The 18,235-nt window shown below is 37.0% G+C and overlaps 1 protein-coding gene across 4 annotated transcripts in view; it reads left to right on the top strand.

Moving 5' to 3' along the window:
• Window positions 1–18,235, top strand: part of CHD2 (chromodomain helicase DNA binding protein 2) — a 143,283-nt gene that overhangs the window by 62,085 nt on the left and 62,963 nt on the right. For 3 of the 4 annotated variants that reach the window (XM_073012983.1, XM_007990490.3, XM_073012982.1), the window contains 4 exons: window positions 1,030–1,154; window positions 5,777–5,993; window positions 7,835–7,924; window positions 8,870–9,060. In XM_073012983.1, the coding sequence (XP_072869084.1) occupies window positions 1,030–1,154; window positions 5,777–5,993; window positions 7,835–7,924; window positions 8,870–9,060 (623 nt within the window). Of the gene's footprint in view, window positions 1–1,029; window positions 1,159–5,776; window positions 5,994–7,834; window positions 7,925–8,869; window positions 9,061–18,235 lie in introns of those variants that run through there. The other variant, XM_073012984.1, reaches the window with a different exon arrangement.

Here is an 18,235-nt window from a genome sequence, read left to right as displayed (position 1 = left end):
AAGACTTCTGGCCATGTAACTTTGGGATACATCCCTGAATAAATTTTTCCTGTAAATTCACACTATGGACACACATTTTAGACTTTGAAAAGTCATGAGTAAAGAAATTTGTTTAACTTTTTCATCGGTTGTTTCCTAAACTGATTTGGCCACAGAATCCACATTTTTATGCAAACCATAGAGGCTGACCTCACTAGAATGCTACCCTTCAAGCCTCTGGGGCTGAAAACAACCTTCTCTTCAGAACCTTGTTGTTTCTGAAGGGAAAACCAAATTCACACAATTTAAAGGGTTTAAGGTAGATAGGCTGCATTTCTGAATTTACAAATCCTGTTATGGTGAAGATCAATTGCGTTTAGCATATGACAGCTGGAGGCAATGTTTTGTACTTTTTAGAATAAGATAACATGAAGATAATTGTTTCTGAAAATAGGAGACTCTCACTGCCATATAATAGAGAAGACATAAAGTGCTATTTAATGATGTTCATAGACTTACTTCTGGAAAGGGACAAGTTAACTAAAAATGTTTTATTTGAGGATGAACCAACTCTGGCTTATGGAATATAAACCGTAAGAAAGGGGTGATGGAGTGAGCTGGTGATTCACACATGAAATTTACATTTTTGGCCAGGTACAGTGGCTCACGCCTGTAATCCCAGCACACTGGGAGGCCAAGGCCGGCGGATCATGAGGTCAGGAGATTGAGACCATCCTGGCTAACACGGTTGAAACCCTGTCTCTACAAAAAATACAAAAATTAGCTGGGCATGGTGGCAGGCACCTGTAGTCCCAGCTACTCGGGAGGCTGAGGCAGGAGCATGGCGTGAACCTGGGAGGCAGAGCTTGCAGTTAGCTGAGAGTGCGCTGCTGCACTCCAGCCTGGGTGACACAGCGAGACTCCATCTCAAAAAAAAAAAAAGAAATTTAGGTTTTTATGCTTTGATGCCGAATACGTGAATTGTGACTAGCATTTTAACATAGTACCAGTAAGAAAATTTTCTTTCAGACTTGGGCTTTTGTTTTTCAGGCCCTGAAGCAGAGACCACGATTTGTAGCTTTAAAGAAACAACCTGCATATTTAGGAGGGGAGAATCTGGAACTTCGAGATTATCAGCTAGAAGGTCTCAACTGGCTTGCTCATTCCTGGTGCAAGTAGGTAGAAAAATATGAGTGCAGTTTTCCTTACTGTTTCTGTCTTCTTTATTGTTAGATGTCAAGAATTCTTTTTTTCTTTTTTCACACCCTTGTTATATCTCAACCAAGAAATCTTTACACTGCATATTACAGAAATAAAATATGATTGAGAGAAATCCTTCCTGGAAATTTTTATGTATGTATAATACCATTTTATTCTGATATAAAGAATACTTTGTTATTTCATTATTTGGTTGGTAATTTGTCATAGCCAGAAACCTCTATTTATCGTGTTACTCATGAGTGAAAATAGCAAGTTAAGTCGCCCAAATCTTTAATGTGGGAGGAGTTACTCAGGAGGAATAAGAAAATGTCTTTTTCACGTGTATTTTCTTTCTAGGCCAGGCAAACTTTTAAGTTAATTTCCTACAGTAGTACTGTAGAGAATGTGATTCCCCTCCCTTCACCCCACTCCCTCCCTGTATAGACTGTAGGATTATCCTGTTCAGAGGAAGGTTGAACCTGTGAAAGTATCCTTTTTATAATGATACCACATTAATCTTGGGGGGGGCAAACAAAAAAAAGATGAGACAATGATAGCACTGGAGGTTTAAAGGTACATTTGGGAGGTACTTACAAATTTTCTTCACCAATTTCAAGTAGTTCCTGATTACTAAGTGCTAGGTGTTAGAAACAAATGCTTGTTCCTCAGTGCTGAAAAGAACTAGTGCTCAAGGAATTTTCTCAGCAAGGTGATTTTACTTTCTGCAGAAAGGGTGCTTTTCAGAAGCCTAATTGTCATGAGAGCACACTGAACAAAGAAAAGCAGAGGTTTTTATCCCTGATGCATTGGGTCCTTACTGTTGTGTCCTGTCTCCATTGGCTGGAGCTGGACCACACAATCTAGACGGAGTACGATTGCCCAAAAACTTAAAACTTTCCTAAATAGGTAAATGCGCAGTGGAAAACAAAGGAAAGGGGTTGTTTACGGGGAACTAGGAGAATAATAACATTTCCAAATAAGAAAGAGGCGTAGACTGTAAGCCAGGAAATGTCTGGGCGTGTTCGGACATTTCTGAGCAGGTTATAGTCCAGAACAGATAACCTGTTTTAAAGTACAAGGACATAGAATGTCCTTAATCCCTTACTATATTTAACAGCCACATAGGGCTTAACAAAGAAAGAGTTATTAGCAAAAAGCAGGGAAGCTTGAAGGAAGTTAATTTTTAAAAGAAACTATTATTTCTAACACTTATTATTTATTCTTTAACAAAAGGGGAAACTTTGAAGAGGAACTTTTTACTTTTCACATAGGGATCCATTAGTCCTTGAGAATTTAACAGTGAACTAATATAGATGTATTTTGCTGTCCTTACAGAACATGCAGTGTAAGAAGTACCTTTAATGCCTACCCATACACTTCTTTCTCAAAGTGCTCAATTAAGTGCAAGCTCCTAATGTCTTTAGTATTTTATAGTAAAGTAAAAAATCCTTACTTAGAATAAAAAGTACAGGCCTGGGCAACATGGCAAAACCCCATCTTTACCAAAAAATACAAAAATTAGCTGGACATGGTGGCACACTTACGTAGTCTCAGCTACTTGGGGGCTGAGGTGGGAGGATTGCTGGAGCCCAGGAGGCCAAGGTTGCAGGGAGCCATTTTCTTTCTTTTTTTTTTTTTTTTTTGAGATGGAGTCTCGCTCTGTCGCCCAGGCTGGAGTGCAGTGGCACGATCTTGGCTCACTGCAAATTCCACCTCCCAGGTTCATGCCATTCTCCTGCCTCAGCCTCCTGAGTAGCTGGGACTATAGGTGCCCACCACCACGCCTGGCTAATTTTTTGTATTTTTAGTAGAAACGGGATTTCATCGTGTTAGCCAGGATGGTCTTGATCTCCTGACCTCGTGATCTGCCTGCCTCAGCCTCCCAAAGTGCTGGGAATACAGGCGTGAGCCACCGCGCCCGACCTCAGTGAGCCATTTTCTCACCATTGCACTCCAGCCTGGGTGACAGAGTGAGACTTTACCTTAGGGAAAAAAAAAAAAAAAAAAAGGACAGCTTAAAAAATATTTTTTCCCCTCAACGCTGAAAGGAAGGTTTCTAGTTATAGAGATGCATTTACAGTGACTTTTTCCAAAGTGAACCATCTCCTACTTTTTATCTGATAAAATCTAATACAATATTTAATACTCAGTTATGAAAATTAGGTGTCTTGAGAAGATTGTTTGAGAATGTGGGTTTGATATAATGATTCTGAATTGCTTAAAAATGATTTTTCGTTTTAGAGGATAATGGGACCTAATTCATCTAAATGACAGTTATAAAGTTAGATGAACTTCAAGGAATTTTCCTTAAAATAATCCTCATTTTATATTTGAGGGCTCTTAGGAGCAAAGGTGCCATGTACACATCCAGAGTTGCATGGTGTTTTGTGTACAGTCGTTGGCCAGCATTGTTTTAATTTTTTATTTTTTATTTTTTTTGAGACTGAGTTTTGCTCTGTTGCCCAGGCTGGAGCGCAGTGGCATGATCTTGGCTCACTGCAACCTCCGCTTCGCAGGTTCAAGCAATTCTCCTGCCTCAGGCTCTTGAGTAGCTGGGATTACAGGCACGCAACACCATGCCTGGCTAATTTTTGTATTTTTAGTAGAGATGGGGTTTCACTATGTTGGCCAAGCTGGTCTTGAACTCCTGATCTCATGTGATCTGCCCACCTTAGCCTCCCAAAGTGCTGGGATTACAGCTGTGAGTGACTGTGCCTGGCCAGCATTTTTTTACTTTAAACCAAAGGAATAAAAATCAATTGAAAAGGGTCCAAGCACCTGTTAAGCCCTGGTCACAGGAATGTTACATTACATAATGTGCTATTTTGGTCTGGTTCCAGAAAAACAGGTGAATCAGTTCAAACCTACTTTAGTATGTGTATGTAGACAATGGCATTTTCTAGGGGCAGGAAATATTGGAGAAACTTAACTGTGCTTCCTCCTCAATAGTACTGAAAAGGTGAAAGAAATGAGAAGGAAGTTACTCAAAGGAATATACTACATCTAAACTGTATAGAAAATTAGTTGTACCTGAGATGTATAGGGGTATGGCTTCATCATTCTCCCTTCCCCAAGTGTGATCTTCTTTGTTTCTGTATTTTACCCTTTAAACTAGCTATTTTGTAGAACACAGAAGGTATTTTTAGAAATTACCTCTTTTTGGTGAATTAAACGTCTTGTTTTTTGAATCAGTTAGGTTGCCTTTAACCTGTAAATTACTTTTAGTTCTTTCTGATTTGCTGATTAAACGTGTATTATATATACAGCAAATTTTCAGTGTTCTTATTTTCAAGAACCTTTTAATAATGTTTTCAATCTGATGTCTTACATGTAATCCTAATTTCCTGCCAAATGACTATGTTCTGTTTCCCAAATATATTTTCTTAACTCTGGCTGTTTCTTCAATTTTAACATTTTTTTCTTAGATATTCTTTTTCCATTAATATCCTGTTGAAATCTAGCCCATTTTGTAGAGTAGTGTTTCTCAAACTGTGGTTTAATGTAATGGTCCCCAACCTTTTTGGCACTAGGGACCGGTTTCATGGAAGACAATTTTTCCACAGGCTGAGGAGGAGGGAGGGGGATGGTTTTGGGATGATACAAGCACATTACATTTATTGGGCACTTTATTTCTATTATTACATTATACTATATAATGTAGAATCAGTGGGAGCCCTGAGTTTGTTTTCCTGCAACTGGATAGTCCTGTCTGGGGGTGATGGGAGACAGTGACAGATCACCAGGCATTAGATGCTCATAAGGAGTGTGCAACATAGATCCCTCACATGTGTAGTTCATAGTGGGGTTCATGCTTCTATGAGCATCTAATGCCATTGCTGATCTGACAGGAGGCGGAGCTCAGGCACTAATGCCAGCAATGGGGAACGGCTGTAAATACAGATGAAGCTTCCCTCGCTCACCCACTGCTCACCTGCTGCTGTGCAGCCAGGTTCCTGAGTTGGGTGTCCCTGGTCTAAGGAATACCTGAGTCAGAATCTCCAAAGGTGTTTGTCAGCCCTTTTCCATATAGTCTTATTTAGTAGATCTAGGGTAGGGTCCACAAATATGATCTGTAGCCTACCCCTGCTTTAGGCTAAAGTGTATTTAAAACAAGAGCCATACACCTATACATGGAGATCTAGGAAATAGTGTATGTGGCATTAAACAACCCAGTGGTGTGCAGTGGAATGGGGTAGGCCGGCCATAGGATTCACGAGCAGTGCTGATAGCTTTCTCTATTGATGGAGTCTAAGGTTACATGCTTGTCTTCACTTTTTACAAAGCTTGTCTTCTCTGTGATAAAAGATAGCCTATGGAAGGTGATGTGAAAAGCCTAAAGTAAAGAGTCTGACGAGGCTCTCATAGTAATCCAAGTCTAGATAGGTCACTTGTTATTCTGCTATTTTTGGTTTCTACTTTCTTCCTTATGTCGAAAGCTGAAGTAATTGCAGATGAGAGGAAATACAGTTGAGGCTTATGAATGACACCTTGCTCGACTGTTATTGTGCAGCATTGGTGTCATTGCTATTTATGGACATTCTGTGTTTTGGTGAACTAATGATTTTTTTGTTTTTATTTATTTATTTTTTTTCTGCAGAAATAACAGTGTAATCCTTGCTGATGAAATGGGCCTAGGAAAGACCATCCAGACCATATCATTCCTCTCCTACCTGTTCCACCAACACCAGCTGTATGGCCCCTTTCTTATAGTCGTCCCTTTATCCACCCTCACCTCATGGCAGAGAGAGTTTGAAATCTGGGCACCAGAGATTAACGTAGTGGTTTACATAGGTGACCTGATGAGCAGAAATACGGTGTGTAAACAAAAAGAGCTGGGATAGAATCTGTGTTATAAATGTAATTTGGAAATTGACTTGAAGCCTTTAGTAGATCATTAGTAAAGTTTTTGGTTATTATTCTGATACTGTGCTATGTTCTCAATATTAGGAGGTGTATCTATCACAAAAGTGCAACTCAGATGTTCTTTAACAAATATGCTTACTATTTAAAAAGCAACAGGAGTTTGTGAGTGGGAATCTCTTTTAGCTGGGTTGCAATATTAAATTTTTCTTCTCTCTGCCCTTTTTACTTGCTTTATATGAGATAATATGGAGTTAATACTTTGTGTAATATTAATATTATTTTTGCTATCTCAATAGACATTTACTGAAAATAAACATTCTTAGAAGTTGTTTCTTAATTTCTTAAAACAGTGAGGTTGCATAACTTACAAAAAAGGAGTAAAAGTAAAGGAAAACAAGTTATTTTAGGGCTCTAGAAATAAGAATTATTTTAATCGGTTACCAAACTTTATTTGGGCATCATGAATTTAGAACACAGTGACTTAAGTTTATCTTTGTTTAGCAGATCTTTTCTTTATAGTAACTTTTTTTTAAAGCACCTGCTGTGTGCTAGATGTTGTGCTGGGTGCCTTATGTATAATACCTGTAATCTTCATGATAGTCTTCAAAGTTGATGGCATTTTTTCCTACTACTGATGAAGAATTGACTCAGAGAATCTTAACACGTGCCCTAGCAAGCAAGAATGTGGCAGAGCTGGGATTAGGACACAGGTGTATCTATCTAGTCCAGAGCTTTCCTCTTTCATCACTGTATATAAACTATTTCTGGAAAATTGCTTGTAATAAGAACAAGCCATCAACAAGGTTTAAACATTTGAGTTGCATGTTGTAATCATATATTTTCATGCAAATTCAAATTTATTTTTAGTAAATAGTTTCATTAAAATTGTGTAACTTAAACGCTGGCTGATTTCATTGGCCTAATTTTGAGTTTCTAAGAATATAGTTTTAGCTTGTTAAATCATTTGTTAACCATTAAAGAAGAAAAAAGAGAAATTCATAGGTTTACAAAATAGCTTAAAGCACTACATTCCAAAAATGATTGCAAACAAAGGAAATGAACTGTAAAAAATTGTAGTCACAGAAGTTTTCTTTGCTATCTCCAGTTCTCCTTTTCTTTGTTCTTTTTAACCCCACTCGGTGGTGATCACCTGCAGGCACTTACTGTCTTGTTCTCCAGTTCCTAACTTGACAGCCAAACTGCAAGAGCTTTGTCATGAGTCTTTGTGCTTGCTAAGTGTCTAATTATACTTCAGTGTGAATGTGCTCATCTTTGTGTTCTTTTACATTGACGTTATTATACGTATTGCATTATATTTTGGTCTTATAAGCCTCCCTTTTTCTTGGACACATCTCTTTGGTCTATGGTTGATGAAATTCCAAAGGTTGGAATTTGTTTTACTTGTTAATATATGTATTTTCCTATTCAAAAATAAATAAATTGCATTTTTAAAAGAAATTTCTAAGGATATGGGAGATCCCTTGTTGAGTTCAAATCACCAGAGTTTAGTAGCCGATGAGGTGCATTTTCTTCATTAGATGTGTTTCTGGGGGCCAGTTTCTTCTGATTCTGGCAATAAAGCTTTTGCTGTTCAGTGGTCAGTGTTTGAATTCTAACTCTTCTGCTTTATAGTTTGGTTGCTTAGGTCATTTTAGAATGTATGAGATATTCATTAAATTCTATTCCGATTTATTTTTTATTTGGCATGTTTCTATTACATTGATCACAACACTTATGTGATATAGAAAGGTAGAAGCAGAAATTATGTCTTAATTATGTTTTTTTCTTATAGATACGGGAATATGAATGGATTCATTCCCAAACCAAAAGATTGAAGTTCAACGCACTTATAACAACATATGAGATCCTCTTAAAAGATAAGGTGTGTAATTAATATCTACAAGGCTAAATCTTTTCCACTGTGACTTGTCCAGATGTTAGGGTCTGTTACTTTTCTGTGGAGCATGTTAAAAATAAATAAATACATGAAAGTTAAAAATAAAAAACAGTGGGTAGGGTCTGTACCTCCTACTTGCCGTGTTACTTTTCTCTTATTTCAAAAAGTAAGCAAATGAACAACCAGAAAAATTACTCAAAGGATATTAAGGTTATAAATAGAAAACAAAACCCTATAGATGAGGGGACCTTAGATCACCAAGTCCAATTGAATTAAACAGAATGAAAGGGTATCGAGGTCAATAAATTACCTGAGATTATTGTCAGTCATTGGATGCCACCTCAGGTATTTGCCTTGAATGTCATCTTAGGCATTTCCTATTGTATCATTGTTAAGGCATTTCTCCAGAAAAGATGACGTGAATGGTCTTTGTGAGGAGGACAGAAATAAGAAGCTCTTTAAATATCGCCTTTCTGCTAAGAAATATATGTGGTAGGTAGATCCCATTGGTATTAAGTGCAAACAAGTTCAGTTTGGTGGCTCTTGGTGTTTGTGTGCTTCAGGGTTGGGGTGGAGAATAGGCAGGAGAAGGACTGTAATTAAGGGGAGAATACAGAATCATGTGGTTTTTGTTTTTGTTTAATTTTTGCCCAGCATAGCAGTTTTTGTGTTCTTGCTGTGGGGCATGCAGTAATAGCTGGTATAAGAGGCCCACCTATACCTTTTAGATGATGATACTCTCGTTTGAATAGCTACCAATCTGGCAACTAACAGAATAAACAGAAGAGTCCTAATATATATTGTCAGTGAAGAATAAATGTGTCTATTTATACCTTTGTAATGGTATTTATACAGAGATAATTAACACTTGAAAGCACTTTTGGGTTCCCTTCTGACCTGGTGGCTCGTTCTGTTTTGTTTTTACTTTAGACTGTGCTGGGCAGTATTAACTGGGCCTTTCTGGGAGTGGATGAAGCCCATCGGTTGAAGAATGATGACTCTTTATTGTATAAAACTCTGATTGATTTCAAGTCCAACCATAGGCTCCTGATTACGGGGACCCCTCTTCAGAATTCCCTCAAAGAGCTCTGGTCCTTGCTGCACTTTATTATGCCGGAGAAGTAAGCTCCTTCCTGTGTATTTCAAAAGATGCTAGAATGTCTGAAATGCCAATGCTTTTTAACTGTCTTAGTAGACCTTAGGGAAAACAGACGGCATGGTTTGGGGAAAGCAAAGCATCAAATGGAGGCAGGGATGGCAGTAGTAAAATGTTTCATAATCAGTGAAAGAAAGCACAGAAATTAGCCTGTTAAGGAGGAAAGCAGTATTGTCTGCCGAAAGACTGAATTAGTTAATGCAGTTGGCAAATAACTGTTAAATAGATGACATCAGACCTTTTCACTGTTGGTATAAGATAATATAAGTAAAATGAAATATACAAGGTACACAAGCACTGAAAAGTAGGTTACACTCAAATATCTGATAGCTGAAACATCAACTTTACATCTTATTTACATATTATTAAAGAACTGTGGAATGTCTTTATTGAAAAGATTTTTATGGAAGAGATGATGTGCACATCTCATAAAACTTAAAATTATCCAGTGGTATTCAGTGATACTTAGAATAACATCTATATTCGTTAATTTGGAGGACCCCACTCAGTCTGGCCCCTTGACAATAATCTGATTCCTCTCATCCACTTTCTCCATCACTCATTATGCTTCAGCCATTCTGGCCATCTTTCTCTCCCTTAAACATGCCAAGCCATTAGTATTCCTTCTTGACTGGAATGCTATTTCTTCTTATCTTCACATGCCCAGCCACCTTAATGCTTCAGCTCATCTTGTACGACCACCTCCTTTCAGAAGTCTTTGCAGACTGCCTAACCTAAAGTAGCCCTTTAGACATCTTATCCCTAACCGGTTTTAGTTTCTATACAGCATATCTTTTTAAATTTATGTTCTCATTCATCTCATGTCATTAAATTATGCATGAAAATCACAGGGATTTTGTTTGCTTGATTCATTGCTGGTTTGCATTGCCTAGAATAGCACCTGGTGTACAGTAAACAATTCAGTTAATATAGTTGTTCAATTGATAGGTATATGCTCTACAATCATTTTTTGTTTTGTTTTTTTTTTAATTCAGGATTAAATTTTATTTTTTACTTTTATTTTTTAAATTTTAAATTTAAATTTGTTTAATAAATTTATAGTTTGCAACCATCATCATTGCCCAGTTTTAGAACATTTTCCTCATCCCAAAAAGTTCCCCGTTGCTTGTTTGCAGTTAACCTCTGCTTCCACATATAGCCTTAGGCAACCAATAATCAGCTTTTGTCTCTAGGGATTTCCCTTTTTTTTTTTTTACAAGTTTTACATAAGTGGAATCCTAATATGTAGGCTTTTGTTTCTGGCTTCCTTCACTTAGCATATTTTTTTGGAGATTCATTCATGTCAGTCAGTAGTTGTTCTCTTTTATTGGGTAATAATATTTCATTGCATCCAGTTAAAATGTCCAGTTACGGACATTTGGATTGCTTTGTTTTGGGGTTGTTATATCTTTGCGTGGACGTATGTTTTTCTTTCTCTTGCTTAGAGACTTAGGAGTAGAATTGCTGGATTATTTGGAAAGTTTATATTTAACATTTTAGAAACTACCACGCTGTTTTCTAAAGTGACTACCATTGTGCAGTCCTTCCAGAAATGTTTGAAGGTTCTAGTTTCCCTACGTCATCACCAGGACTTGGTACCTTGTCAGTCTTTTTGATTCTAGCCATTCTGGCGAATGTGTGTCATTGTGGTTTTGACTTGCATTTCCCTAATGGCTAATGATGTTGAACGTCTTTTCAGGTGTTCATTAGCCATTTGTATGTCTTTGGTGCAATTTCTATTCAAATGTTTTGTCATTTAACTCATGCCTCCTGTTCCGTCATTGGAACTCTAAGCATGTGGGAATTATTTATATCCTACTGCTCAAGGTCATTGCCAAGGTCTGATTGCAAAAATTCAAAAAATTGCAACCTCTCTCATAAATGGGTTAAAAAAAATTGGATTGTTTGTCTTATGAGTTGAAGAGGTTTTTTATTTCTTTAAAAAAAATTCTAGGCCGGGCACGGTGGCTCAAGCCTGTAATCCCAGCACTTTGGGAGGCCAAGACGGGCGGATCACGGGGTCAGGAGATTGAGACCATACTGACTAACATGGTGAAACCCCGTCTCTACTAAAAGATACAAAAAAACTAGCCGGGCGAGGTGGCGGGCGCCTATAGTCCCAGGTACTCAGGAGGCTGAAGCAGGAGAATGGTGTAAACCCGGGAGGTGGAGCTTGCAGTGAGCTAAGATCCGGCCACTGCGCTCCAGCCTGGGCGACAGAGCAAGACTCCATCTCAAAAAAAAAAAAAATTAAAAAAAAAAAATACTCTAAATACAAGTGCTTTGTCAGTACAGTCCCCAACTTTCTATAGTTTGATGTAAAATTTTTTGATTTTTCAGTGATATGAAAGCAATACACTTTCAGTAGAAAGTATACTTTGAATAAACACAAGCATTCTGTTTTTCATTTTCAGTGTAATATTCAATAAATTATGTGAGATATTCAACTCTTTATTATAAAATTGGCTTTGTGTTAGGTGATTTTGCTCAATAGTCTAATCATAAGTGTTCTGAACACATTTAGGGTAGGCTAAGCTGTGATGTTTGGTAGGTTAAGTGTATTAAATGCATTTTTGATTTAACAGTATTTTCAACTGTTGAAATTTTGATTTAACAGTATTTTCAAAAATGGGTTTTTCAGGTCATAACCCTGTTGTAAGTTGAGGAGCATCTGTATATAATTTGAACATATTTTATCCCGATCTGTGGCTTCTTTTCACTTTTTAAATGTTGTCTTTCAAAGAGAAAAAGTTACTGATTTTGATGAAGTTTAATTTATGGATTTCTTTGTATGGATTGTGCTTTAGATATCATATCTGAGACAGATTTGCCTAGCCTGTGGACACAAAGACTTGCTTCTTTATTTCCTTCTGGAAGTTTTAGCTTTTATATTAGGTCAGAGTACATTTTGTTTATAGTGTGAACTGTGAGTGCCTTAGTTCTTTTTTTTGCAGTAGAATTTGGGAAATTGTTCTAGTATCACTTGTTGAAAAGAATGTCTGTTCTCCATTGCATTGACTTGACACCTTTGTTGAAACTCAGTTGACACCATAAATGTCATGCTTTGTTTCTGGACTGTCAGTTCTGTTTTATTAATACATATTTCTGTCCTTCTGCCAATGTCACACTGTCTTGATTAATGTAACTTTCAACTGCTTATTTTTTAGTTTTTTTAGACGGAGCCTTGCTCTGTCACCCAGGCTGGAAGTGGAGTGGTGCAGTCTCAGCTCACTGCAATGTCTGCCTCCTGGGCTCAAGCGATTCTCCTGCCTCAGCCTCCCAAGTAGCTGGGATTACAGGCATGCACCACCATGCTCAACTAATTTTTTGTGTTTTAGTAAAAATGGGGTTTTGCCATGTTGGCCAGGCTGGTCTTGAACTCCTGACTTCAAGTGATCCACCCTCTTTGGCCTTCCAAAGTGCTGCAATTAGAGGCTTGAGCCACTGCACCCGGCCTAGACTGCTTTTTGAAAATGGAGAAGTACAAGTTCCATTTTCTTCTTTTTCAGAATTGTTTTGGTTACTCTAGAGTTCTTGGCACTTCCATATACATTTTAGGATCAGGTTGTTAATTTCTGCAAGAAAAATATAGAAATTGTGTCGAATCATATATCAATTAAAGCAAAATTGTTAATATTGAGTCTTCTAAACCATAATCATGGAAAGTTTTCTCCATTTATTTAGATCTTCTATAATTTTTCTCAGTGTTCAGTGGTTTTCAGTTTAGAAATCTTATACATTTAAAATATTATTTTAATTCTGACTATATTTTGAGTGGAATTAAAAAAATAACCTATTATAGAACTATAATTGAGTTTTGTATATTGATCTTACATCCTGCAAACTTGATAAACTTACTGTTTCTACTGTGTGTGTCTGTCTGTGTGTTTATATTGTTCTGTATTTCTTAGTATTTTTCTATAGACAGGATTATGTTTTCTGTACCTAAAGGTTTCTTTTCTAATGTGGATGCTTTTTATTTCTTCTTCTTGCCTTATTGTATTGGCAGGAACCTCCATCTTAAATAGAATTGGTGGGTGCAGGATGTTGGCTATAGATTTTTTTTCGTAGATACCCTTTATTGAGTTGAGGAGGTTTTCTTCTCTTCCTAGTTTGTGAGGTTTTAATAAAGAATGGATATTAGGTTTTGTTAAATGCTTTTTTTCTGTGTCTGTTGAGATGACCATGTGGTTTTGTCCTTTAACAATATAGTATATTACCTTAATTGCTTTTTAGACATTAGGCCAACTTTTTTTTTTCCTAGCGTAAATCTGACTTGTTAACAGTGTTTAATAGTTTTTATGCATTGCTAGATTCACTTGGTTAGTATTTTGTTAAAGATTTTTGCATCCGTTTGGTGTTTTTTTTGGTTTGTTTTTTGAGACAGAGTTTCCCTGTGTCACCCAGGCTAGAGTGTAATGGCATGATCTCGGCTCACTGCAACCTCCACCTCCCAGGTTCAAGCAGTTCTCATGCCTCAGCCTTCCAGGTAGCAGGGATTACAAGCATGCACCACCATGCCCGGCTAATTTTTGTACTTTCAGTAGAGATGGCGGGGTTTTGCCATGTCGGCCAGGTTGGTCTCCAACTCCTGGGCTTAAGTGATCTGCCTGTCTCCGCTGCCTAAAGTGCTAGGATTACAGGCGTGAGCCACTGTTCCTGACTGCGTCTGTGTTTTTGATTTTAATTAGAATTTTAGTCTGTAGCTTTTTGTTTTGTTTTGATGTTTACGTTGCTTTGGTTTTGGGATCATAAAATGAATTGGAGAGTGTTTCCTTTCTGTTTTCTGAAGGAGTTTGTGTAAGTTTCGTGTTACTTCTTCTTTAAATATTTAGTAGAATTCACCAGTGTAGCCATGTCAATCGTCACTTTGTGGGAAAATTTTTAATGACTAACCTGGTTTCCAGTTACAGGTTCACTTAAGTTTTCTATTTCTTCTTGACTTATTTTTGTTAATTTGTGTCTTTCTAGGAGTTAGTCTATTTTGTCTAACTTGTCCTAATATGTTGGCATAAAGTTATATAGTATTCTCTTAGCCTTTTAATTTTAGTTTTCTTTTTTAAGAGACATGGTCTTTCTCTGTCACCCAGGCTGAGTGCACTGGTATGATCATAGTTCACTGTAACCATGAACTCTTGGGCTCAAGGGATCCTCCCACTTCAGCCTCCTAAGTAACTGGGACTACAGGTGTGCACCACAACGCCCAGCTAATTTTTAAAATTTATTTTTTATTATTTGTAGAGATGGGGTCTTGCTGAGTTGTCCAGGCTGATCTCGAACTTCTGGGCTCAAGTGATCCTCCTGACAGAGGCATGCTGAGATAATAAGCATGAACCACTGTGCCTGGTAGATTCTTTTAAGAATCAATAGTGATTAAAGTTAATTTTTTGATTATGGTAATTTGTATCCTTTGCTCTTTTTCTTGGTCAGCTGTAGCTAAGGGCTTAACAATTTTGATGTTCTCAAAGAACCAACTTTTGACATCATTGGTTTCTACCTCTGTTTTTTTTTTTCTTTTCTTTTTTTTTTTGGAGACAGAGTTTTGCACTTGTTGCCCAGGCTGGAGTGCACAGTACAATCTCGGCTCACTCAGCCTCTGCCTTCCAGTTTCAAGCAATTCTCCTGCCTCAGCCTCCTGAGCAGCTGGGATTATAGGTGGCTGCCACCATACCTGGCTGATTTTTGTATTTTTAGTAGAGATGAGGTTTCACCATGTTGGCCAGGCTGGTCTTGAACTCCTGACCTTGTGATTTGCCTGCCTTGGCCTCCCAAAGTGCTGGGATTACAGGCATGAGCCCCCATGCGCGGCCCCTCTGTTTTTCTATTTATTTCCTCTCTCAAAGGTTTCTGTCCTTTGTTTGCTTTTCATTTAATTTTTTCTTTTTCTCTTAAGATACAGTTTAGATTATTGATGTAAAACTTTTTTCTTTTCTAGTTGTTTAAAGGTATGTTTACTCCTATGTACTGCTTTAGCTACATCCCATAAATATTGATAATTGTGTGTTTTTGTTTTCATTTGATTTCATCTATTTTCTAAATTCTCTGTGATTTATTCTTTGAAGCATGGGTTTTTCAGAAGGATGGTGTTTAATTTCCATATATTTAGAGATTTTCCAAATGGCTTGTAATTCAGTTTTGTCTTGGAGAACATGCTTTAAATGAATTTATTATGACTTATTAAATAGTCATAGTATGCTTTCTTTCCTGGAGACTGTCCCATAAGTGCTTATAAAGAATAAGCTGTATTCCATCTTTGTTTGGTTAGTGTTTTGTAAATGTCCATTCATTGTGGTTAATGGTGGTGTTCAAGACTTTTATTATCTTTTCTGACTGCCAGTTTAGTTGTACTTTGAATTGAGAATGAAGTATTTTGATTTTTAACTATAGTTGAGTTTTTGGCTTTGAGTTGTTATTTTTTGCTTCATATATTTTGGGATTCTGTTAGGTGTGTATCCATTTGTAACTATTGTATGTTCCTGAGGCATTGACCTTTTTGTAGTCAATACCAGAATGTTCCATTTGACCTCTAATGATATTTATTGTTTTGTAAATCCATTTTGTGTGATTTTATTATAGCTCCTTAGGTCTCTTCTGATTCCTGTGTCCATGATATACTGTTTTCCATCATTTTACTTTCAACCTATTTCTTTCTGTAAGTCTAAAATGTGTCTTATATACAACCGGTACTTGGATGTGCCTTTTTTATCCAGGCGAATAATCCTTGCCTTTTGATTAGAATATTTAGTTCATTCACATTTAACAGAATGAATAATATGGTTGGATTTCTGCTATTTTACTATTTGTTTTCCATATGTCTTACATCTTTTTTGTTCCACTTTCTCCTTTATTGCCTTCCTGTTTCTGCAAGTACTTTTCAGTGTGTCATTTTAACTCCTGTTAATTTTTTGCTATTAAAAAATTTTAATTGGTTGCTCTAGGGATTATTGTATGCGTCAGTCTTCTTCAGGTTAATACTGACTCAATTCTGGTGAAATAGGGCAACTTTACCCCACTAGCTCCATTTTCACCTCCTTATGTTATAAATCCAAGAATACAAGCATGTAATTATTGCTTTAAACAGGTTTGTCTTTTAAGGACATATAGAAAAGAGAAAAATATATGTATACTATCTTTCACATGTACCCATATATTTGATCATTTTCAGTGATCTTCATTTGTTCCTGTGTTTTCAGGCTGCTGTTGGGTATTGCTTTTTTTTTTTTTAGTCTGAAGAGCTTCCTTTATTTTCATATTGCAAATAAGAATATGCTGGCTTAGATGATTAAAAGGTGTCCCGTATCACATGGTCAATAAATAGATAGACCAAGATCGATATCAAGTCTTCTCTGACCAAGACCAGTGTCCTTTGAACTTCAAATTCTAAGAGAAAAAATACATCCTTCATAAAACCATTGAGACGAAGTAAAGTCACCCTACATAGTAAGAGTTATGAGACACAGTGGGAACATCTGTGCTTGTTTTTATAGAAAAAGAATTGTGGTATGTAGTTTCTACCAGTGAATACTTAGCCATGATTTGCTTTTGTGTACCTAACTGCTGAAGTGGATGGTAGGGATTTTGGCTCCTAAGTGGTCATAATTAGCTTTTTCCTGCCGTTAAGCAGCTGTGGCATTCCACTCAGCATGGGCTATGTTGGGAAAAATGTCATATATCCTTCTTTTGTAATTGGAGAGAGGAACTTTTCAATTACTTTATCATTCAGGGAGTCTCTTCCAAAATTTTCCTTTGGCCAGTTGAATCAATTATGGAATGATAGGTTAGAGTTAGAGATGCAAGTTTTTTTCTGTGAAAGAGATCATCTTTTCTTTGAAAATTTTGTATTTAAAGCATTGTCATTTTCAAAAAAAGTTTAAAAATTGTTCACAAAGGTGTATATATAAGAAGAAAACCTGTTAGTTAAGTAGTTCAGATTTGCCCTTATTTCTGCCTGAGCTTGCTGTGTGGGTAAGTATAGTCTTGTGAAGTATTTTGCCTCATCCTTAGCAGAAGTTCCTGAGGTACCTTAGGACTCTACAGAGCTTTTGAAGAAAGGATCCACTGAAGAAAAACTATTGTAAAGGAGAGAATTAGGTTTAGTCAAATAGCTTTTGAACTTCCCCACTCAAATGTTACAGGCTTTTGTTTCAAAATCCAAAAGTTAGTCCTCTTTTTAACCAACTGAAATTCTGTTTCCTTAGAGCTTCTAAGTGCCTTTCATGCAGGGTGGCTCTGACAGGGAGTACATGATGACTAACCATATTGTGAATACTTAGCAATCAGTAGCTTCGTTTTGTACATACTGTTTGCAAAGCATGGAACTTGGTATTAAGGGTAGAAAAAGATGTGACAAGATTGAAAAACTTGGCTTATAAAGACCATCATATGCAAATATATGCTTCAGACTTACCCCACAAAACACTTCAGTTTGATAGCATGTATTTCAGAGATTGTGTGTTTTAGTGTTGGGATGATTTTTTAAATTTTTGTTTCTGTGGTCTAGGCTAATCTCTTAATTTTTTTTGCAATTTCCTTTTACATATTTACTGTGTGACTTTCAGCATACCATTTTCACTGCTTTGGTTTAATTTCCTTCTTTGTTGGTCCTCAGTAAAGTAACCTATTTTTCTAAAATTCCATATTCTGGAAAGTTATAAAGATCAGAATTTTTTCTAGTTCTATGAGAGACAAATACTAAATACAGAAGTTGATAGCAGGGATATATCTAAAATACGAACCTTTAGATGTAACATGGTGTCTTTATATACCTCCACTATGACCTTATACCTTTTCTATATCTAATATTATAAATTATTCATTGTTTTCAGGGCAGCAGATTTTTTTCTAAAGAATCTGATAGTAGGCCGGGCACGGTGGCTCACGCCTGTAATCCCAGCACTTTGGGAGGCTGAGGCAGGCAGATCATGAGGTCAGGAGATTGAGACCATCCTGGCTAACACAGTGAAAGCCTATCTCTACTAAAATTACAAAAAATTAGCCGGGCATGGTGGCGGGCGCCTATAGTCCCAGCTGCTTGGGAGGCTGAGGCAGGAGAATGGCATCAACCCAGGAGGCGGAGCTTGCAGTGAGCCGAGATCGCACCACTGCACTCCAGCCAGGGCAACAAGAGTGAGACTCTTTCT

This window comes from Chlorocebus sabaeus, chromosome 29 (assembly GCF_047675955.1).
Source record: "Chlorocebus sabaeus isolate Y175 chromosome 29, mChlSab1.0.hap1, whole genome shotgun sequence".
Taxonomy (NCBI): domain Eukaryota; kingdom Metazoa; phylum Chordata; class Mammalia; order Primates; family Cercopithecidae; genus Chlorocebus; species Chlorocebus sabaeus.
Note: the sequence above shows the minus strand (reverse complement) of the source record. Positions and strands in the feature narration are given on the sequence as shown.